The sequence below is a fragment of the Marmota monax genome, unplaced genomic scaffold, assembly GCF_021218885.2.
Source record: "Marmota monax isolate L192 unplaced genomic scaffold, Marmota_monax_Labrador192_F-V1.1 WCK01_AAM20220418_F8-fsc00184, whole genome shotgun sequence".
Classification (NCBI taxonomy): domain Eukaryota; kingdom Metazoa; phylum Chordata; class Mammalia; order Rodentia; family Sciuridae; genus Marmota; species Marmota monax.
Window position 1 is genome coordinate 2,408,521 of NW_026695008.1, and position 25,267 is coordinate 2,433,787.

The 25,267-nt window shown below is 37.9% G+C and overlaps 1 protein-coding gene across 5 annotated transcripts in view; it reads left to right on the forward strand.

The window, feature by feature from the left end:
- Positions 1–25,267, forward strand: part of Ntng1 (netrin G1) — a 365,393-nt gene that overhangs the window by 270,191 nt on the left and 69,935 nt on the right. For all 5 annotated transcript variants that reach the window (XM_058573685.1, XM_046427578.2, XM_046427582.2 and 2 more), the window contains exons 4-5: positions 4,716–4,888; positions 17,049–17,075. In XM_058573685.1, the coding sequence (XP_058429668.1) occupies positions 4,716–4,888; positions 17,049–17,075 (200 nt within the window). The remainder of the gene's footprint in view (positions 1–4,715; positions 4,889–17,048; positions 17,076–25,267) is intronic.

A 25,267-nucleotide genomic window follows, 5' to 3' on the forward strand; every position in this document is an offset into this window, starting at 1 on the left:
AAAATAAATTGGGTTTACCAGCTCTCACCGATGTTATAGAATTCTCTTTGCTCAATATGAAATTAATGATGAAAAATAATAACGAGGGCATGTGGCCATTTTGAATATACATTATGGAGAGCTTGACTTGGTATAATGCCCATGAATTCTGTATTATCAACCCACTGCCATACTAGACACAGTAGAACATGCAAATGGAGTTCCTACTTTCAGGGAGTTTACTTGTTTATTATTCATTTGTTTAATCACCAGATATTTTTTGAGCACCTACTAAGTGTCAAGCACCTTGACACATATTAAGGATTTTGCAATAAACAAGGCAGATATGACTGCTGCCTCCCAGAAGCTTATGCTTTAGTGAGGTTAATGGAAAAATTAGCAATTAAAATACAACCCATATCTGTGGCCGAGGTATCAGGGACTTCATTATACAAATAGCTTTGCCAAGTGTCATGGAAGTACACCAGAAAGGTATCCTAGAAGGCTGGAAAGTATTCAGATAGTTGATAGGCAGATCTATTTTTATTTACTTATTTTTCTGCTATCCTAGGGATCAAACCCAGGGCCTTGTACATGCTACACAAGCACTCTACCACTGAACCCCAACCTGGCAGGTTGTTTTTATAAATATCAACTAGGAGTCAGGCCCTGAGATAACCAAGTTGATATCTAAAGGAAAGAGTTATCCAAATAAAACAAGAGGTTGGGGTAGGCAAGTAGAATGGTTTAGACAAAAGAAATAGCTTATAAGGTTACTAGAAGGCAATGTAGAGTTAGTCAATGAAGTTAATGTAGAGTTAGGAGTCGTACCAGGAAGCTGGAGGAGGGGCTGGGGAGCCATGACACAGAGCATGGACTCTACCCCTAGGATGATAGGAAATGGAACCGTAGTTCTAAGGCAGGAGTGACCCAAATACATCTGGGTAAAAGACTGGTTTGATTATTGTGTTGAGATTGGCTAGAGCAGAGCGTGACTGGAATACTGACTTCTATTTAGAAGCTGTTGGGATAGACCAGGACCCACACCATTATGATCCTGATCAAGTCAATGGTCACAGCTGGAACTATATGAATTTGAGAGAACAAATTTCCTAAGAATGGAAAGCTCAGGACTTGGGGAGAGATTGAGCATTTACAGGTCAGATGTATTTTAAAGGGAGAGGGAGGAGTCATTCTTGGCAAACTGAGTAGAATGTGAAACCACTTATTGAGACAAAATTTCCTGAGACTAAAAACACAGGAGGAGGAAGAGGAGGAGAAGGAAAAGGAGAAGGAGGTAGGGGGAGCCAGAATTCATGTTGTCCAGAGGGCTTGTTTTTGTTTTTCCATGGGGACTAAATCCAATGCTTTTCATGTACTAGTGCTCTACCTCTGAGCTAAACCCCCAACTCTTATTATTTTATTTTGAGACAAAGTCCCACTAAGTTGCCCAGTCTAGCCTAAAACTTGTGATCCTCCCGACTCAGCCTTCCCAGTAGCTGGAGTCACTACACCTGGCTCCAGAAGGTATTTTGATCAATAAATCTGAAATCTAGGAGAGAGACCAGTGATACAGATACAGATGCAACATTTAGATATTCTTTACCTGGGGATAAGAGAAGGGTGTTCTTTATTCCCTACAGGAAACAGAGGATCTCTGAATCTTTTAAAATGTTTTCCAGTGCTTGAATTTATTCTATATTTTTACTTGAGAGTTGCGGAGGAGGAGGATACAAAACTGCTTTGAAAAAGTCTATAACTCAAAGGAAAATGAGGACCACAAAAGGAAAAGGAAGGGACAGCCTAGGAAAGAGTACCCAAGCCCAGTGAGCTGGCAGTGTTGGGCCAGAACCCAAAGAACAACACAGGCAGAAGGCAGGCAGAAGGGGATCCTTGAAATGAGCTGGAGTGTCCAGTGGGAAAGCATCAGGGGAAAGGAAGTGGTCCAGAGTCAGTTACACTGGCATCAAATACCAAGAGGAAAAGTATGCACTGGATTGTCAACATGGGTGTTCTTGACAATGAGCTGAGGTCAGTTGAACAGAGTGAGATAGAGATGAGAAAATGAAGATGGCAAAGATAGGAAACTCAAGAGGGGAGAGGAGGTGTTAAGGAAGGACCCATAGAAGACTAGGCACAAGGTGCATATTCATATACCCTCCCTATAAGATGGGTGAAGCTGTGCAATGAGCAAAATAATAATAATAATAATAATAATAATAATAATAATAATAATCCAAAAGAACAAAGAGACGTAAAGTAACAACGTAACAATTAACCAAACCAAACACACAGAAGTAATTAACAAAATCAAAAGTATAAAGCTCTGGGTATCTACAGTGGTCAGAAAATATTTTAAGGAAGGGTAAATGGAGAATGGTGACACACACCTATAATCCCATCCACTCAGAAGGCTGAGGCAGGAGGATCACAAATCTGAGCCAGTTTAGGCAATTTAGAGAGATATCCCCACCATCTCAAAAACAAAAAACACCAACAAAAAAATAAAGAAAGAAAGAAGGCTTATAAATTGAATGGATAGAGGTCTGAATGAGTAATAAGCTTACAGAAGCTTTCAGACAGGTGAGAATGGGTGACTCATTGGAAAAAATCTGAGAAAAATAATACTAACTGCATCCATTCTCCTTTCACCTTCTGTTATTCAAATAATATTTTCTCAATTAGTATCATGTCTTTAGAATGGAAATTGATTGTCGCTCAGAGAGTAGCTATAGGCATGAAACTATGAATGGTTATAAGATATATAACCCAATTGACAATTTCTAGTATCATTCTTGGTCTTCTTCACACATGAAACCAGCATATTCTTTGGGGTCACATTGTTCATTTCCTCATTTGGAATTTTTAACACCAGATAGGGTGCTAAGGCAGTATCAGCTGGTGCTTCTATCACTTAGGTTTCAAACATCCTCCATATTCATAAACACACCCATAAATAAAGGTGCTAATGTTGGGAAGGAGAAAGATCCTTTAATAAACAAAGTGGCACAAATAACTGTGTGTCTGTAGGAGATTATTATAGGACCCAGCTCATAATTAAACACTGTCTATTTAACTGAATTATTTTTCTCCTGTCTTTCTAAAAAACTGTGGAAATGTTAATCTTCAAAAGTGCTGTGTATATATCTAAGTTAAATAGGCATTGTTTAAGTGGCAGCCTTCCCGTTTATTGCAGATCACAAGTATGCAGAGGGCAGAGGATAACTAGAACTATTAAAAATTGTAGCAGATCTTAAGGAAGCTTGGTCTTCCCAAAAGATCTGAGCAGATGGCTGCTGCTTTCAGAGCTACAACTTCTCATTAGGCAGGAGCCCAGCAGCTCTTTGCAATGGTCTTAGCCATTCCTTCTCTTCCTTACCATAAGTATAGGTCAGTGTTTCAAACAGTTCATCAGAGGCAAAACTCAACCATTGCTATACAGACATTATAGAAACCAGTATCAGTTGCTTAGGAATTTCATTTTCCTACCTGAGAAAGAATATTCTATTACATTTCCTAGTTTACAGCATCTGCCCATAAAGAAAAACATAAATGTTACTGTATTTCTTCATCATTATGAAACTTGAATTTCTATATTTTTGTTCTTATTCCTAGAAGAAGGAGGCTCATTCACACACACACACACACACACACACACACACACCATTTCAATTTCAGGTTCTGATTCTGGCCCGTCTTGGTATTTAATCATTCTGTCTGAGTGCCTAGGCTCTCTCTGTGTGGACACATCTCTTCTGACATACATTACTCTGACCTGTGGTCATGGTCATTCTGTCAACTTAGGTTTCACCTTTCCAGAGGATGAGGCCCCATGCTTCATGGGATAAAATTTATAACCTGCTGCCTCAACAAATATCAAGTTGGCCTTTGCAATTTTATAGTCAAAGACTTCAAATATGGGAATGCATCTTTTGTGGAAATTGCATATACCATTGTTGCCTCTCATATATCACAGCTTTATTCAGAGACAGCAAAGGCAAAGCCTTCACTGATGACTTCAAACCTGTGCCACATGTAGGGTTTTATTTTCTAGGATTCTAAGCATCTTTTATTAGAGTCATTTGGCCTGTTTCTGAGAGACCTTCGTGATGACCTTATTTGCTGTGAATGGAAAGTTTCTGAGGATTACTGTGTCACCTCCCCCCAGGCCAGTTAGAGGACTTAGTAGAAAAACTCTTCTGATCTGAGGAAATGTCATTTTGAGCCCAGAATGAAAAACATCTGATTAAACCTTTTGGGTCTGTAGAGTCATGTGGAATGGCAAATTATTTCAATGGTTATATTCTATACAAACAAAAGTTGTCCTAATGATTTGAAGAAAATAGAAGATAATATTGTTCTTTAAAACCAGATGAACTCAGACAAAATTGTCACAGATTTGACAATGTCGCAGAAAACCCTCTCCCTCGTGGCAATATTTTGGAGACCTGTTAGGAACTCCTGTTTTCCAAGCACAGCTTGGTGAAAGCTTCAGGCCTTCCCCCAATTGACTGGGATTAGACCCTCAAAGTGTAAAACGAAAACAGTCTGCACCATAAGAGTACCCTTCCCCCAAAGGCACTTGTTGAAGATGCTGAGGGCTGGGCCTGTAAATCTACATTTACTGAACTCTGTGAAGCAGTAAAGCACTGTGCATTCTGAGAGCCACAACCCTAGGAGCTAGACCACTGAGACCAACCTGACTGACAGTGAACTCTTTGTCTCTCTCTGCCTAGGTGCAAGTGTAATCTCCATGCCACTGTGTGTGTGTATGACAACAGCAAACTGACATGTGAATGTGAGCACAACACTACAGGTCCAGACTGTGGGAAATGCAAGAAGAATTATCAGGGCCGACCTTGGAGTCCAGGCTCGTATCTCCCCATCCCCAAAGGCACTGCAAATACCTGTGAGTAGCTTTGCTCCCTAATCCAATGTTCTGTGCATGATGAGCTGATAGTTCCTCTCAATTTCACTTGCAATTGTGATTTTACTCCTCTAACCCATCGTCCCACTCCTCTTCAAAATGCAGCTTAAGTTTTAGTCCCTATTTTCTACTTTGTTAGTGTGTTTCAGCATTCTGATCACCTGTTAAAATCAGTCTTCTACCTTCCCATGAACTGTTCTGGGAAATGCTTCTTAAAAATCACAGAAACAATATTTTCCAAGTGGATCAAACGAGGTGATTTTTCTCCTTCTCGAAGTTAATTTCCTCTTGAAATAGCAAAAGTCTTGAAAACTCTCAATCCTAACTGGCCATAAATACTTTCAGAAATTTTTGGAGTGTTTGCAAACCCATTGCCCACCCTGGTAACCCAAGAGATGCTTTTTCCAGAAGCATTTTCCTGTCTAATTTGAGCTAGATTCTAACACTTCTCAGTGAGATAACTGGCTTCTCCCAAGCTCTAGCAGTTGAGCCGGGACCACCACAGATGTTATGAGGAGACTGCTTCTAGATAAAAAGCATGACTGTAGGGCCTCTGGGTACCAAGGGGCTTTCTTGTGTGTGTGAAAAGGCACAGGTATTATCTGTGCTCCCAGGAGCTGTGTGAGATGCCCCAGCGCCACACATATGTTTATACTAAATCCCTGAATAACCATCCTAAGGAGATCAGACTCTGACAGGCTCAAGGAGAAAAGCGATTATTTCCCAAATAATTTGCCAAACTCCATGGATGGAATGATTAATCACCTGCAAAAGCCCAAGGTTAGCTTGCTTTCAAAAGCAGAGAAAGGGCGAGGTTAGTATATACCCATGCAGTGAGAAGTAAAGAGAACAGCAGGACAATGAGCACAGGAGAATGGGAACTTAAAAAGCCACTGGCTCTGTGCAAGGCTAAAAATGTTATCAGGCACTTCAAAGCTGCAGCTGTGAGAAGCCAAACCTAAAAACTAATATCACAAGAACCACGACCTTATCAAGTTAAGTGTAAGAGTAATGGACCAAGTAACAAGCCATGAAGTGTGGGGGCATGAAATTATGATAAACTTTCTGTGAAGCTGAAAAAAAAAATCCCTCAAAAGGTTAAAAAAATCTCTTTGCAAGGGTGTTCAGTTTCTTTCTACATTGAAGAAAAAAAAATCTGACTTCTTGCTCCTAAAATTAATACATTAAAGCTCTGTTGAGCGGAAATGTTGATTTTTCAAGGCGAGTTTATTAATGGAGACTCAACTGTTGAGAGCCAGAGACTGAAAACTTGGAAGGTGTCTCACAAGGTTATTTATTGCAATACCCTGTGGCTGGCTACCTGAGAACCCCTCTCACCACCGTTGTCAAATTTAGTTTAAAGCTTTCGCAAAAGAAAAATGGCTCAGATTTCATTTTCAGGGTCTACTGAATTCTTTAGTGGGACAGATGAAAGAGGACGAAGTTCAAAAATACTTGCTAGCACCCTGGCTCATCCTCGGGGCAGGTTGACTTGCCAAGGCCACCAGAGAAGCAGCAGGGGTTAACTGCTATTGAAAGTATGAGCTTCTATCCTAACAGGACCTTATACCCATAACTGTGCTTCAAAGACTTGTTTATTTCAAGACATTTTCACTGGGAAGACCTTCTCATTTCAGCCAAGCTGTCTCACAGAAATGGATGTCTTATCATATACTCCATGGAAATGACTTACATAAAACCTAACCCTTTGCATCGTGACGATTATCAAGTCAGTCCCTGGCCAAAGGAATGCAACCTCCTTTGATTTGCCTTGTAGGGCAAATTGTCCATTCATCCCCTAGTTTTTATTGGACTTCTCTTGACTTCTGAACTTTTCTACATCTCTGTTAAAAAGGAAAGTGACAGACCTAGTGGCCAGGAGGGTTCAGTTCATCATTTCAGTCACCAATATGGCAGAGATTTGATGAACAATTTTAGAGATTGTCTGAAATGGTCTAGTTCTGCAAGGAAAAAATCTCTTGACATATCAGACAGTGTTTAAAATACACAAGTATGGCAGTAAGAAATTTAGGAGTTTGGTACACATGTTCTAGAATCAAATCCCATTCCTCCATTTACCTAGCTGTGTGACCTTGAAAAAGTAAGCCACCCTCTCCCACACCCCGTTTCCCTTCCATAATGTGAGGATAATAAAAGTTCTTACCTCACAGGGATTTTGAGAGGATTGAATAAGCTAATGCATGCAATATGTTTAGCATAACACCTGTCACAAAGTAAGTGTTCAAAAATACTTTATTTTTAGGATATTTTTCATGAGGCAGTCTTGCCCATTGCTGGACAGTTTTAATTGTTACAAAAGTCTTTTCTTAACATCAATGTTAAGTGTCTCTGAGTTCCCATCTTAAATAGTTAAAGAGCTATATTGACTCTGGTTTATTTCTTCTCTGGTTAACCATGATGCATCATTCACTCCTTTTTCATGTGATAATGTTTTCATGTCCCTTTCATGTCTGTCCTGGAAGTTCTGCAATTAGTGTGGTACTTCAAACCAAGCACTAAGCACAGGACTTCCTGAACCTTTTTGATTCTCTTTTCATTCACATTGCCTTTTGCTTACACACATGCATGCATGTGCACACACACACACATACACACACATACACATACACACACCCACTTTCACATGGCTCTACTTGATACATGATGAGTCAGTTATCTTAGAGAGACACTTAGAATATCCTAATACCAAACTTCAAATCTAAGTAATGAGAAAAGAGGGACTGCAACCTCAGGCCCTTTCCTTCCTCTCAGTAGCCTAGAAACGCCTCTCATGCTGAAGAATCTCAAAATTTTAGCAGAATCTCAAGCAGCCAGGGAAGTTTTGGATAGGAAGGTCAGGTGCTTCCCACTGCCACAGGTTTTAGCAAGAGAAGTAGGATGCTTTTATTAAAGCAGGGAATTACAATATCTCCTTCCAAAGACACTTACACCACCACTCAGGGACATCCCAGATTGGCACCTTGCTTAGAGTCTCTGGGCTTTGGAGGTCCTGCATGCCATAGCAACACAGAGCATATAGTGATGAGGAAGAAGCCTGGGGAACATTGCTGAGAGCCACGGCCGAGTCTGTATGGCCCCTGGCATTTTGCCAACGGTATTGATTGACAGGCGAGGCATTACTATCCGCCTCTGCCGCAACTTTTGAGTTCTCGCACTATTTTGGAGTTCTCATGGGGATCTCCGGGGATTCCCCGAGAGTTCCCATTGGTTGGGGAAGTGCAGGAGGAGGGATTTCCAGGAGAGATATTTTCGGCTGGGGGTTCCTGGACAAGCCTCGTGGAGTTCGGGAGGATTCCCCGGGAGCTGTGTGAAGTGTTTTCCTGCAGTTCAAAAATAAAGTTTGTTCCTGCTTCAGTGGCTCGTGATTTGTGCCCAGCCAGACTGCGGCAGAACATCAACAGTCTAGAATAAAGCCTTCCCAGTTGGACACACCAGAGAGATGATAAACTTGACCAATGCAGAGTAATAATTTTTGTGGTGCTATTTTTATTCTTTGTGCTTCTATTCAACACCTAGTGTGTTTTCTTGCCATTTATAAGATATATATGTGTGTATAAAAATCTTTTTCTTATTTTCCTTCATAACTTAATGTTTTGTAGAAAAGACATCTTTCTCTATTGATCTTCATTTCATATTCAATTCTATTTTGAAAGTCCTCTGAATTCCATTGCCATCTTCCAAACAGATAGCACCTCTATCCAATTCCATGCTTAATCATGATGCTCATGATTCCCATTGTCTAGCTCATAGAGAGAAGCATTAAATTGCAATGTTTAAACTCTTATCCCTGTGGAACAACACAGGATATTTGTCTACATGTAAATTCTTAAAACGTAGTAATCTCCCTGTAGAAATCATAGCTCCAGTGTAATATTTACACCTCTGCTTCTCAAATGGTGTTCTACAACCCTTAAAAGAATTCTATGTCCAAATAAGGTTTAGAAAGTGCTGTGTTCTATCCTAACACTTGCATAGTCACATTTCCTTATTAAATACATTTGAGAAGCCCTACAGTAAAGTAACCTGTCCTACCCACTACTTCCCAAACTTATTTGCTTCATGGAACACTTTATGACTTTCTATAAAACACTCTTTTGGGGACATGCTGGTCCAAACAATTTCTTTCAGCCCTGTCATAGAAATGTCAAGAGACAGACAAAAAGCCCAGCTCATTCAGTTGTATTCGCTCTCTTAGTTTTCTGTTACCTACACAGTCTAATATTCTTCAAAGAAAGAAAATTAAATTGGTCTGACATTGACATTATTTGTTTGTTCAGAAATCCAACTTGAATTGTTATACAATATCTAGGTCTCCTCTGAGTGATGGAAAGTAATTTGATGATTTTTCTATTATTTTCCCTACTATTAAATTTGCAGTGACTGATTTCTATTTTCCCAGGTGAACAAACGGGTGTGTCATTATCCAGACAATTTCCTAAATGCTTCACAAGCATCAGTCCATTTTAAGCTCACAACAGTCTTATGACAAAGATACTAGAATTTTCATTTTACAGATGTGGAAACATATGATTACCGGGGAAAGTATCTTGTTTAAGATTTGGACAGATAGTAAGCGTGAAAGGGGCAATTGGAATCCAGGTGTGTCTTGACTCCGAAGACAGCATATTGGTCCACATTGGCCTTCAGATTAAATTTGAGTGATTTTTTTCTGTCCTCTATTGGAGTTCAGGCTCCATTTTGATACCGGTTTAAACAAGCCAATCTTCTCCAAACTTGCTTGCTTTCTAGATCCGTACATGGTGTTTCTCTGCCTTTGAAGGCTTTCCTCTGTTCCTCTTTAAATGCTCCTGCTTCTCACCTCTTCTCAGTCTACAGTTTTTTTTGTTTTTGTTTTTTGTTTTTTTTTACTGTGGCATTTCATTCTATTCCTGTGGTCTTACTTCTCAGTATTATTGGTATAGTAGTAAACAACCAAATCTACTTTCAACCTTTTTAGTGAGTCCAGACCAATTTTGCCAGCCGTCTGTAAAGATCTCAAAGTCAACATGCTCTATACTAAATTCATTCCTTACCCTCAAAGCTCCTTTCTCTTCACTTTTTATTGAAATCCTGCTCATTTTTCAAGACTTCACTGCTAGCTCCTCATTGAAGGCTACCTAACCTCTCTCATGCAAAATCAATTACTCTTCTCTTTCTTTAGATTTTTGATATATATAGACTTACAAATATATATAGACTTGCAAAACTATGTCTAACAAAAAATGATAATAAGGATAATAATAGTTACTCTTTATTATATTTATCATAGGCTTTTGAACTTTATGAAGTGTTTTGTGTGTTTTATTGCCTCAAGTCCTACAACATCCCTATTAGATGTGTACTATTATTACTTCAATTTTAATGATAAGGAAGCCAAAGCACAGAAAGGTTAAGTAAGCTGCCTTAAGGTCTCACAGCTAATGAATGACAGAGCAAACTTCAAACTCAGATCTGTCTGACTTCAAGAGCTAAAATATTAGCAATTTAAAAGCAGGGCTGTGTTTTTTTTTTTTCTTGGTCTTTATAAATGTTTGTGGAATAGTTACTCTGGTGAATGAACAAGTACTCCTAATAACCCTATAATGTGCTCCTGGGTTTATTGGTTTCCCATCAGTCTTCTATGTCTTCCAGAGGATATGGCCTTCGCAGCTCAGCAGCACTATCACAAGAACCTTCCATCTCCAACAGGAAGAGACCATCTGAGAGCTTACAGGAATTCCAATAGGACAGAGTCTCACTGATCCTCAGGGCCCATCCAGACATATATGGACAGCACACTGGCTGGCTGGTTTCTACAGGCCTTGCTAAACGCATTCACTGCCTGTGTGACCTGACCCCTAGCAGGCTCTCACCACCAGTCTTTCATGCTCAAAACCCTAATTCATTCAGCATACTAAGAAGAGTCTTCATCACAGAGCATGATGTATATGAACCAAGTTTGTTAACCCATATATATAAATCCAGAATACCAAATTACTCATGCATAGCCCCTAGTCTGCAGTCCCTTACCTGAAACTCATGGGACTAGATATGATTTAGAATGTAACATTTTTAGGATTTGAGAACAAGAATACAGTGCACATGTATTATAACAATACCCACAGCAGAATATGACGCAGCCCCACTTAATCAAACATCTTAATATTTCTGCAGCAAACATAGGAATATTCTTACCAAGTTGGATAAGGGAAGTCTATAAATAATAACGTAAATCAGTTCCAGTCCACTTTGTACCAAATTAGTTCAGATCACATTATATTGTGCTACAGATATATTTGGAGGGAGAAAAAAACAACCAACTTTCTCTTTTAATATTTTTTAATTTGAAGACTATAGATAAGAAACTGCAATAAACTGAATGACAGTTGTTGAGTGTTGTTTATGGGCCAAAATCTGGAACCTGAAGACCTAGGTTAAATTTTAGTCATCTTCTCAATTGACTGGGATGATTGCAAGCAATTTTTAGCCTCTTATGTATTTGTATTTCCACCATCTTTAATATGAAATAATTATTGACTTCACATGGTTGTCATAAAATTAAATGAATTAATACATGTAAGGGATTTAGACAATGCCAGGGACATAGTAAGAATGAAATGAAGTTGGTTGCTATGGTCATTATGTTTTATGAGATCTAGCAAATGATCAGCAAATTCTCTCCTTGGAGACAATTATATGGGGAGATAAATTGTGGCCAAATGCCTATTTATTCATCCACAATATGAAATAACTGTTATAGTGTTCAGAATATTCAAGTCCTTATGACCAGTGTATTCTCTTTTCTGTAATAAAGTCTAGATTCTGAGTCAGAAAATAATCAGAAGGTTGCTTGGTGAGCACAGGATCAGGCTTAAATGGCTTCATGTTAATAACATCAAGCTGAAACACCCGACATATCCTCCCTACCACAGGGTCAGCCCTTCCTAATGTCAACACAGCTCCTAAGATCTGCAGGTTTGCAGTTTATCACTCCCTCTCTCTGAAACAGTGCTAAGACAGTACTGCCACTATACATCTCAGATGCTCCATTTTTTAGGCTTTCCCCTTCTGATGAGCTCATTATTCCATTCTCCAGATATGTTAATACAGTAAGTCAGGTTAATGTCACCTCTGTCAAGTCTGCCGTGTGCAATCGGGTCTCAGAGCCCTTGTATGGCCATAGGTAATGTGAATTCTCCCTTCTTGGATCATTTAGCTGATAATTTTGCAGCAAAATTTTGTGAAGCAATCTTATTTCCCTCACTTGCAAGTTCCTGGGAGACAATTCACCACACCTCCCATCAACAGTTGTTTGGATGGGAGATTCAGGCTGGAAGGACATTGGAAGTAATTCCTCTAGAATATAAATGAATCTGCAGAATGTTTTCTTACTCATTACCTACTTCTTCTTCAACTAGCCTTTTTGGAGTTAGAGCTCCCGATGGTTACAGTCTGCCTGCAAGATCTAGTCACCTGCTTGATGGGTTGTGTTAAACCATCTATCACAACAGTAGTAATTTTTCCTTTCAGTTTGAAGCATGCTGAATCCTTATCCCTTCTGCTTCCTTCTTGATGAAAAGCTGCTGAACCTTCCATTGATTCTCAAAAGGAGTTATAGATTTTAGCACTGCATTAATCTGCTTCTGCAGATCGGGGTATTTATTTTTGAGATCTCCATCATGTTGACTTCCATATTTGGACCCTATAAAGTAAGAACCATTGGGGAAAAAAGCAGCATCTGAAAATATACGAATGAGCATCTTAATTATGTACCCACCCTTCAGTTATTGCTTGGTGGGGGAGGGACAGTAAATTATTTTTTTAAAGAACAAGAAGCAGAAAATATCATATTATATAATTCTATAAGGTTCGTATCTGTCTAATTGCAACATAAATTCCTTTAAAACAAATCATTGAAACAAATGTGGGTGTAGAAAGGGCTCACTGAGGAGGGAAGGACTGCAAATACCTACCAGCCAAGTCTCCCCTTATTCTTCTGGAAGGTGGTAGCACAATGGCCCTGTGAGTTGTATGTATTTGTCCGCTGATGTAATATTTCTATTCTAGAAGATGTATTAGTACTAAGATCATATACTGTGTATCACAGAAACTTTCTCTGAAGCTCATGCATGTCTGTGCTTCCTTTCCTCAGTGCAAGTTTAGCAATGTCTCAGACACCAGATATGACATACCTCAATGTTCAATAGGAAGGGACAACTTGGACAAGGCACTTGCACCTCCTTATGCCTTTTCTGTAAAACAGAAGGACTGAATTAGATGACTTCTTCAGTTCCCTTCAGTTCTCAAATTTTTTATCACTCTTGAGAATTAACCTTTCTTGTCTTTCTCTTCCTTCCCTTCTTTTTTACCTTCCTATCAGCTACTTGTCTTAAGTAGTTTTGAGGTTGTTTCAGAGATGGATTTTCCCTAATAAAACCAAACTTCAGGTTCCTCACTTGATTCTTTCCAAATAAAAAAGTTCAGTTTCATGTCTAAATTTATAGTTTAATAATATGTCCTTTGTCTTAAAGAGAGCTCTCAAATTCGTATGCCCTTCTAGGCCCCACAAAAATCTGTATTCCCTCTGGATGGCTTAGAGAAATAGAAAGATAGAAATAATAGCATCAAAATGAGAATTAAAAAGGAAGATCTGAGAAAAGGAATAGAAAGAAAATGATCCAAACATTAAGTGCTGGACAGTTTCCCCAGATGAGGACCCATTTGTGCTCAAGCCTCTGAGTTTCATTAAAAACAAAGCAGTGAAAAGAAATCTACACATAACTCTTGCTATCCGAAGAGCATTATGAATGCAAAAACAACAAAAAAGTTCCTTAAGCCTGAATTCAATTTCAGTGAAACACTTTATAGGGGACAAAATCATGCTATGGGGGCTGGGGATATGGCTCAGTGATAGAGCACTCACCTAGCATGTGTGAGGCCCTGGGTTCAATCCTCAGCACCACATAAAGGCATTGTGTCTTTCTACAACTAAAAAATATCTTTAAAAGTTATGCTATGATCAAAAATGATGTTTTCACAATGATAGGAACCTTCATGGAAACACATAAATACACATTATGAAGTTCTTAGGTATTTTTGTAAATACACATTGTGAAGTTCTTAGGTATCAGGCATCATCCCGGGCAGATATAGAGACGCAGAAAGGATAAGATTAGGGTGAGGTCCCCTTGGTGCTCTCAGGCAAAAGCAAAAACAATCACAAATAAATTGATATATTGATCATGGAGACCTGTACCCAAGGGCTGTGAGATCACAAAGGAGAGAGCAGCTACCTCACATCAGCGGTATGAAAAAGAAAGGGAAGAAATAACTTCTGAGCCCAGTTTTAAATGTAAACATATTCTTTACATAATAGATGTCACATCACAGGGAATGTTTTAAACTGCCAACATGTGCCTAGACAATTTTCCTCAGCATAATCTGACTCACTTTTGTTGCTTATGGTCACAGTCGCTGTTGTAAGATGCAATCGAATTCATTGATTCATTCCTCACAGGCCCTAAAGGCACCCACCTTTCATGAAATGAATTGCTGAAATTCATTTCCAGGCCTTCCTATCTTATATTCTAGAGTGTTTGAAGGATCTCTCATGGCTTACTTGTAGCCTTTTTAATAGATGTGAGAGGTTTATGAAATTCTTTAGGTGTCTGCAGGCAACCAAAAACAAGGTATTATTTGGACATTGTAAAATAAGAACCATTAGGAAAAAAAACAGCATCTGAAACTATACTAATGGACACTGTTGGTGTTCAGATATTTTCAACTTCAAAAATCTTTATCCAAATGAGCAGTTTAAAAATCTTTTCTAAGCAATTCCCATTTTACTGCAGTGGAATAGAAAGTGAGTCATCTGGCAATCTCTCAAAAAAATTGTAAACCACAAAATGAAGAAGAACCTGAATTTTAAGCAGCCAATGCTAGGCAATAACATCTTCATGAGGAAAATAGGATCTCAGAACGGCCTTGTCTGGCGTGGCGTATATTCTTGGAATGAACATGACTTTCCTGCACTGGTATCCCCAAGGGGATGGAAACATTTCTATGTCTTTCTGAAGTTTTCAATTGCAGCAAGTACTGCATAAAACAATCTGGCAAATTTGCTTTCCATTGTGTCTTGCCAAACACCCCAAGAACTTCGGACTCCATGTAAGTTTGAAAACACATGAAGTCTCTTCGGCCATCTTAACTTCCATTCTCTTTGATGGATTACAACAGGCAAGCAGTTCCCTGCAGTGGAGCAGGATGTTCAATCATGGGGGAAATTTGGAGCTTCTGCAATTGATTCTAAAATTTTGATGCTGCTATCATACCTAACCCAATGGGGAATTTACAAAGGAAAAAAGAAAGAAAGATTCAGTCCCAAGTCAATGTCACACTGCAGCAAAGACAGTCTACTGAAGTGCAGAGTCAGGAAGCCAGCCATTCTTCACAGAAATTACATTCAGCTTGAAATTCAGTTCATAGAATGGAGTTAAAATATGGAAATGGAAATTTAGTTTTCCAGTTTGGGTTGATCGGAGATCAGTAATTAAGCTGAAACACTATAAACTCTGAGTATTTAACATCAAGAGGTTTTTAATGTATCTAAAAAATGAAAGTAAGATTTCATTCCTTTCAGGGTTAAAAAAAAGTAAATAAAACCTAGGAAGCCTTTATTCCTCACTTTCTCCTTTCTTATCAGACATAAGAAAATATCTCTTCGTTTTAAAAAATGCCAACCTAGAAATTTCTGAGCAGGGTACAATGATTAGTTAAAATAAGTAGAGGGCAGTTGTTCAAAGAGAAGTACTAAAATAAAAGCATAATGATTCTTACAGTTAACACCTGTTACTGCAGTTCAATGATGTGAAGAACAAGTTGAACAGCTTATTAACAGCTATCATTTATTGGCTATGTACCATGTGTCAGACATGTTTATGGATTATCTTGTTCAATCCTCACAGCAGCCTCAGAGAGTTTTAGTACTGGTCCCTTTTCTGATGAGGAAACAGAAGCTAGGGAACTTGCCAACTCATGAGTAGCAAAGCAGGACTGTCCCACAGGTCTGTGATTCCAAACTCATGCTCTCACCCCCATCACCACCCAGATTTAGTGGTGAGCATGGAAGTCTCTGACTTTTAACTAGCAATATTCATAAGAGTGTTGCTCGGTGAACCAACCATAGCAATAATGGTCATCATTGCAAGGATAGATACAACACATACAACTTGTGCAGCAATATCTGAGGACTTTCCATCTATCAATTTATATGATCGTTACAACAACCCAGAGAGTTAGGAGACTAAGCCAATGTAATTGAAGGCATAAGCAATTTGCCCCAAGGTCACACAGTTGGTGAGAATTTAGGAGTCAGAGCCATGCTTTGAACTCAGATGGCCTGACTCCTGAGCCTCTACTCTTGACCACAGTGATATGTATTGCTTGGTTAGAAGTTTTAACATGGATACAGACTAAATTCATGTCTACGTACATCCCAAGTTAGGCCATATTCTGAAATGGCTCCACTACCTTAGCACAACTTGTGAATTAAACTGAAAGGTGGAAAATCAATGAGGTCCATGATCAATATGAACTACCTAATGTATTCTTGAATTATTCTGCTCAATTAAGTTTCTATTACAGGGTTTAATCCACATATCTGACAAGTAAAGGACGAATAAAAATGATGGTTATGTGAAATTAATCAAAAAAGTGCCAAATGATTTTCAACAGCTAGCACATGCATCTCATAACACATTTAAAAAGATTTATTGCATATGTGGATATATTTGCACAGGTTCACACAGTGGATATTTGGTATGCTGTTCCCAGAACATAAGCCTAGTTCAGTACCTATTTTGAACCACAAACAAATATCCATGAACCTTAAAGTCAAACACAAAATACTTGCCACCATGAGGCTTCCTTACACCAGCTGTTGAAGTTGAACATTAATTTTCCAACTCTGATCAGCCCAGGAGCTCAAAAATAAAAACAAATTGGTTTAATTGTTTTTCTATGCTAAACTTAATGTTCTGAATGTTATCATGTATCAAGTTTCTTAACTTTATATATTAAGTTAAAGATGTCATGTACTAAGAAATAGCTAACAGTTTTTCTTTACTGTTTTCTTTCTCTGCAGGTATTCCCAGTATTTCCAGTATCGGTAGTAAGTAAACAACAACAACAAAAAAAAAAATCACCAAACCAAGTCTAGGCTAGCTTTGCTTTGTTGTTCGGCTCCTCAGATCTATTTTCCCAATGTCCATTTCTGATGCAGTACAGCATTTTCCTTGTGAATTGCATTTTTGTGTCGGTTTTCTGCACAGACATGGTGAGAACACGGAACAGTTATTTATGCACAACTCTCCTGTGGATATGTCAGAGCCAAAGCTTTCCTGAATACTTTTGACCAATGATGGCCACCTATACAGAGGTGCAATAACTTGGAAACTGTAGTTCATTTGGCAAAAATGGAAACACTCCTATTTACCTATACATAGTAGTCAACAATCAAATTGAACTCTTTTTCTATGACTGGATATGGATTTCTAACATAATTTAGAAAAGCAGAGAATGAATACCAATGGATGCCTTGAGCATATTCATTAGAACCAAAAAGGAGGGGGCATGAAAAGAGGAGGAGGGAATTTTGTTAATGCATTAAACTCGAGGTTTTGTGAAGGCCTGAAAGAGGCAGATTCAGCATTAGTCTATCTGGAGGAATGAAGGAAAAAAGATAATCAGTATGTCCACTTCTTCCTCCTAAAACACCGTGATCCACATGTTTTGAGTACTTAGGTTTATATTTGATAGAGAAGGGGTATGAAAAATATATTCAGAATTTAGGAGTCAGCGGACCAGAAACTCTAGCAAGAAGTCTTTTCTGTAAAAATCTAAGCAACTGAAGACGAATCTCTCTTCAACCCTCTGTGTAACACTTTTCCAGCGTCACTGAAAATAACATTCTCTGACTTCCATGAGAGTCCCAGACTGCAGCTCCCTCTTTGCACATAAAGCAATGATACTCTAACACCAAGTCTCTCTCTGAATATGCCCAATAAATTTTGAGCAGAATTTCACATACTTTTATACATTACACCCTGGATTTCCAATGGCTAAAACCTTGGGAAAAACAACTGAATATCAATTAGAAATAAAGTACTGAGGGATCCTCAGTTTTGCACTATAAAAGAATTTTCGCTGTGGTGTCACCCTTAAAAGGCTTGTGTCATAAGAATTGTACCAGGCATGGTGATCCCAGTGGAAGCATTGCCATATCTAACACACAAAAAGGCAATACTCTGATAATTTGGACAAAACAACTTCCCTCTTGAAAATGCACAGTCAGGTTCTCCAATTTAGAAACCAACCTTGTTTACTTAAGCTTGTGAATAGGCCCAGACACTGATTTGTCAGCACTAGACATGTTAAATGGCATGAAAATCAGTGGCTTTGTAAATAGCGGTAGCATTCACATCCATTTATTGTTCACAGGCTAATAATACAGCATCTCTTTGTGATCTTAACCAAAATAGTATCAGTGCTGCAACCTGGCAAATGAGAGCCTACAGCTTTAATAGTCTAAATTTTCTGCCAGAGTACCCACCTCCCAGGGCATTTGCCTAACTGCACAGGTACCCCACAGTGTGCTCCTTTCAGGCCTTGACAATTGTATTTGCATATGTGTTTCAGAGAAAAAGGGAACCAAACAGAACCAAGTTTAAACAAATCACTGAGGCTGCTTTTGCGACCTGGCCTGTAAAAGTTTCAGAAATGGATGGATGGAAAAGTAGTTCTCTGGCGCTGGTTGTGTTCTGTTCAGAGTGCCAGTTGCGTGTTGCATGGACCCTCTGACTGTACTGCTCACTCAACATCTCATTCGGCAGCTTTCACCACATCCCCCATCTCTGAGCATCAGCAGATGTTGACCTTTTACATACTGAATTGGGAAATTCCAGTATTGTTTTCCTTTATTTTGAAATCAGTGGTGACCTGAAAGGATGCTTTGTTGTGCCTTTGGAAAATGTATTAATCTTTACTATCAGGAAACTAGGAAAATTTAGCTCATAATACCTTCGACAAAAACCATTTGTCTCAAAGTGACAGTTTGTACTCTGCCTTCAGTACACCTAGGGCTTCTCAGCTTCGAATGCAATGGGTGTTTTCTCAGATTTCCAGCAAGCAGGATGTAAGAGCTCCCAGGGGTCACCCAACATCACACATGATTAGTTTGCCTGTTGCCTGGCTTTTAAGGTACAGAGATTTTATGATAAAACCATCAAATATGATCGTATCTTCTAGGTTGCTTTAATGGCATTTGCAAGTTCCTTCTTGTGGGCTTATAAGGTGCTTGCCGCGTGCATGGGGTATTTCTTTTCTCTCCAAGGGGCAAGAATTCCCCTGTAGACAATTTGGTGCCTGTTCTAGAGGGTATGGCAAGGGAGTTTCCAAGGGACAAGTCAGAGAAGAGGAAGCTGCTTGGATTTCTAACTAAGTTTGGGTGTTTGCCAGGGCTTTTTCCCCTACCCCAAAGAAGAAATCAATGAGCATCATTCCACAAGCTATGAAGGAAGATACCATTACAACAAATATAACACCCATGAGACTCTAATCATCAAAGTGTATCTCAAAGAAAATAAATGATGTATATTATTGATGTAAATTATTGATGTGTGTAACCATAAGTTTACATACATATGCTATATACACAACAACTAAAGTTTTGGGAGTCCAGATAAATTTCAGTATAGATCTCAAATTGTCACGCCTGTATTAAGGCATACATGGACAGAGCAGTCATCCTTTCCGATCATCTGTTAAAAATACTTTTGAAACAAATTTCCCATTAAGGTCATTTGTACCTGCTGTTGTCTATCTGTTAGGAAGTAGGTTTCCCAAACATCCCAAGGGTAGTTGATTTAAAACTCACTCCTTTTGATGTGCTTTGACCATGGCTGAAAAAATACTGATGATATTGTGAGCAATTAATGAATCCCAAAATAGATCGGCAGCCCAGGAGCCTTCTCATCAATATTTTGTTTCACCTTACCTGATGTGGTACCAATTCATTCAGGTTTTGCTTTTTTTAAATAAAGTATACTTATAAGTAAACATTCACAGTTTTATTTACGAGAACATGTGTTGATGCAATGATCCAAATTAATAGTTGACCTGTAACGGGTATAAAGTGATAAATGAGTTAAAGTGATAAATTAAACATTGACTTCTAGCATATATTATCTGACCCTTAGTCCTTCAAAGCAAATGATTCTACTAATTATGTTAAACTATATATTACAAATAGCACAATTAGACAATCAAGAATTGGCCTAATGAACAAATAGCTTTGTGTGGGTGATTATCACTTCCTACAAAAGCAAATGACAGATGAGTTAGAGGTTAAAGGCCAACCATGCATGAAATGGAAAATCACATCAAGAAAGACTTGGAATTTTTAAATAATTAGAAATGTCTTAGAAGACCAACAAAAGAAAAGAAAGACATAAATATCTGGTGACCCTGCCTATAGATTATTTCCTTTCATATGACTGACATGATGGCTTATAAAGCAGAGAATATTGATGAAGTTGTTTGGCTCCCTTTCCCCGGCCTCTGCCATCCCCAAATTATTCAATTTGAAACAGCAATTCACTTAAGGGAAATATCTCATTTTCCTGTTTTCTCTTATAATGAGTATTGCCTTCATCACAGAGTTAAAAATTCATCTCTAATTTGATTTAATTGGCAGGACTATTAAACAAGGGAAGTGCTACCTGCAGGGATCCATCAGCCTGTTGAGAAAGCCCAGAGATGTTTTCATACTTGAAAATATTTGATGCCAGTTGGAGACCTTGTAAAAGTTGTTTTCCATACAGCATCTAAATATTTTTGTGCAGTGCCAATTTATTGTAGAAACTTGGATCGTGAGGAAAATAACAAGGTTAATCATTTCCCCACCCAAGGGTTATTAATAATCGTGTTCATGCTATCCAGAGAGCTTCAGTGTATGTTTGCTGTCTTTTCCCCTTTGCTTTAATACTTCTAAATCCCCCCAATAAAAGTTTCATTTGAATTGCCCTTTAACTAATTAGTTTTTATACAGTGAGGAAAAAAATTACCAGGCTAGTGTAGCAATATAGCAAATTGCATGGTATGCTACATTAATTTTGAATTGTTTGCTGATGTTCTAGAAGGAAAACTGAGGTCCCCGGTGAAATGCCTTTGGGAATGTTCTATCATATACCCAGTACCTTCATCACAGATCCATTTCATATTTGTGTAACTAGCATTTCACACTCATAAAACCTTTGTGGTTATCCTAAAATTGAATGAACATTAGGATGTAGCTGCCTCCTTAATCCTGAAGAACAAACCGAATAAATCCAATAAAGGAGCAGGGAAGAATCTCCCATTTTTAAAAAAAACTGAGAAGTTTACCAATCTTTATTGGCAATAATTGCCTTTCTTAGGCAAAGTGACTTTTTCATGTATTAACCTTTTCCCAGGCAAATTTTAGAAATTCAAGTCACTTTTTTTTTTTTTAAGTGTGAGCTGATATCTCTACCTTTGCTAGTTATCTTTGTCGGGTCAGGAAATTTCTAGTTGAAACAAAGATTTGCCAAGATTTCAAAAACATCCTGTAATAAAACTTCAAACATGTTAATTGTAAATTCCTGCACAATCGTAGTTTCTTCAAGTGTGTGAATATCCATTGAAGTCTTCTTGGAGTACCAAGGCAGAAAGTATCCACTGCCCCTCATAAGAAAAGTTAGGCACAGAACTTGGCTCAGAATTGTAGGGAGATGTAGCTACATGTTTACAGAATTTTATTTTTCAAATAGGGAAATCTGAGGCTCAGAGTGGTTAAATAACTTGTCCAATGTAATATGGCCAGGAATGGATATCTGACTCCAAAGGCTACATAGAACATGATATAGCAAGTGGAAGAAATTAGAAAACAAAAGATTCCAGATTTATAGACCCCCTCCCCAAGATGCTTCTACTCTACTACATTGCACTTTAAAAGACCTGCTAATTCTTGAATTGATTCATTTTGTTTCAGGGATTCACAGAGTCCTGGAGAAAAGTAGAAGTTCATGTTTTCTTACATCACTGTGTTGTCAACAGGGAAAATTTACACACGGAGTCTGAGGACAGTGAATGGAAGACTGATCCTCCCACATCAAAATATGTATCTCTCCTCTACCAACAAACATCCCCCACATACTGTGGGAGAGGAGAAGTGTATAGGTGTAAGATACATTACAGAACATGAAGCAGTTCATGAAATTTGCTATGCAAATTATGAAACATGTTTATACATGTCTGTTTATATATTGAGACGGGGGCCTATAGCAAAACAAAACCCCAGGTGCCATCTCAAGAATAGATCCACCACTATCACTTGAAACTCATCTTCCTTTCCAGTTTAATGATGCTGTGCTTCTGGGAGTAGGCTGCAAACTGTGAAGAAAATCAAGATTACCTCCAGGCTCTGGGGATTTCTCCTGAAAATCTTCAGGGTTTTCTGTAGATTCTTTTCAAGGCATCAATAATGTTATTTAAAGATTCCCTGAGGAACAATAGCAGTGAGTGTATAAACCCAAAGGGACCCTGTGATCTTATCTGTGCCTGATATTCTCCTCAGAAGGCCCTGGAAGATCCATGTTTAGTGGAGGCTCACTAACATCCTCTGAGCATCTCCTTTTCATATCATGGTGGCACACCATTTCTCACAGGATGCCACATCTTAGAACCAGAAGTTTATGTAACCATTAGTATTGCTAAGAAGCATGAAGAGCAACTCATCCAACTTCATCATTTTACAGATAAAGCAGTTAAGGCTTAAATGAATTGTTTTTAAAGTATCCAGAAAGAAGCCAAGCAGAATTCCAGCTCAATGTCCATTCTCAAATGAGGACCCATCACATCCTACCATGATATTAGAACTTACCTCTTTGTTTATTTAAATTACTATTAGTTAGTACATGGTAGACTTTTCTAGAAAAAAAAAATCAGCATATATTTCCTTTGATGGGAAAGATGGTCACATTTTATTCTGTCCTTAAAGACTCTCCATAAAATGAATTGAAAGCAATCTACTCTTCATGCTTATTGAATGCTGTATGTGATAAAAGACAGCTGAATATTCTAAAGCAATCCCACCTTGAAAACTTTCTTGATATAAATAACATGTATTTAGCTTTTTGCTTGAAGCTTGCTTTTCAGCTAGCCTCACTATGATGTCAGAACTAGATGGTCAGGTTGAGCAATTCTAACACACTTCTACTCTTCATCCTACAGAGCAGAAAGCTTTTAGAGGGCACAGAGGGAAAAAAAAAAGAAAGAAAGAAAGAAAAAGCTTTTTTCTAGAGTCTCATTTTTATAATAGGAATCTCAATTTTTTTATTCATAAAAATAGATTTCAAGTGTCACAATGATATTATTATAAAACAATTTTCTGAGGAGATCTTAACAAATAAAAGGAATTAAGAAAAACCACATATTTGGTTCATATTCTAAGCTAATGTACTTCCAAAAAGAAACTAGAAATTAGCATTTTTATATTGTTAAAGATTAAAAATCAAATATTTCTCATATTGAAAATGATTTCTATTGTTTTCTGAACAATAGTATTAATTAATATAGGCCCTGGAACTGGATTTTCCCTAAAGTAAAGTATATCACATGAAAGCTTTCTTACATATCAGAACATTTGCTTTGGGAGCAATTAATGTTGAGAAAAAGAATAGGGAGAGCATATTATTTTCCCTACTTCGAGTCAGTAAGAACTATTCATAGTACAGTAATCTTATTTTTATTACAACAGTAACCACAAATAGAATAAGAACCAACATTTATTGAATCCTCATTACAATGTGAAGCAAATATCAACTCAATTCAGTTTTCATGCAACCAGTTACAAGCAGTGTCATTATCCTCACTTTACTGATGAGAAAACTCAGGCACAACATTAAGGAACTTGTTTAAGTGGTCCAATTTGCAATTCTGGCATGAGCTGTTTACATGCACAATATTTTTTAAAATTTTTCACAAAATAGGTATGTTCTAGGCTTTTCATATATTTAATTCAAAACTTCAAAATAACAATACATTAATAACAACTGATGGGCCTTCTGGAAATTTTGTTTATTTTTAGAATGGGCAATTGTGTGATATGTGATTATGATCTCCCTATTTCACACATAACCATTCTTTGAAGTCCAATAGAAGAGATCCTCAAGACAAATTCAATTCATTTTTCCACATGGGGCCAGAATCCTTAAGAAGGGAGATGCATAAACATCTATTCCTGAATGACCACCTTCAAACATGTTGTGATCTCTCTGTACCCTAACAATTCTTTCTCAAATTCAGTTTAGGCTTTAGTGTGACAATTAATAGGTCCATAGTCAAGGCCTTCCACAATAATTTTCCCTGCAATTGCAAAACAAAAAAAATTTTTTTAATTTAAGATGAGATGTTAAGTTAAAAATTCCACGAAAACCAGATATTAAAAATGTATATGGAAACACTATGTGAGTTTAGGAGCAACAAATATGAATATCCAGCATTTCAGAACACTATTTTTCCTCCCAAGGAAAATATACAACAAACTCAATCCCCTAGATTCTCCAAAAGGCATATGTGCCTTCCCAATGGGTTTCTTCCTCCTCTGAGAACTTTAGCATGATGCTGCTAGGCCATGAGGGAACTATTGGTGGGATAGAAATTAGCTAAAAGAAATCTTGGAGATCTCTCCTGCAGCATCTTTCTCTTATGGATAAGGAAACTGGAGTCTCGAGAAATGAACAGCCAGACAGCTCCAAAGTGGTAGAACTGAGACTAGACTCCTCATCTTTCGGCTCACAAGGCCATTTGCCTTGTAACAAAGTACCACTCTGAGACCTTCATACTGACCCAGAGATTTTCCCTAGTTGATTTCTGAAGAAAATTAAATTAGTAAATTTGCAACAGTTTACCCAAAGGGGAAATACAAATACTTTTGATATATTATAATTTTTTCCTATTTGCAATTTATATCTACTTGAAACAAGTAGCCAGTGGCTAAGAATTCTCAGAGGCTTCATTTTATACAAAGACGTTCATTGGCTTTGGATATGGTAAGATAGAATTTGTCTCCATTACACTATTCGTAGAGCCTCCAATGTGCCTAATTTACTTCTGGGAATTAAATGTTTGTTAGTAATATTTATATTTATTTCGTAACAGGATCTTAGAGTAACAAAAGTTACCAGAGAGTAATAGGCTAATTATAAGTGTTTTCTTGCTTGGCCCTGCAATTGCAAAACAATTTTTTTTAATTTATGATGAGATGTTGTTAAAAATTCCATGAAG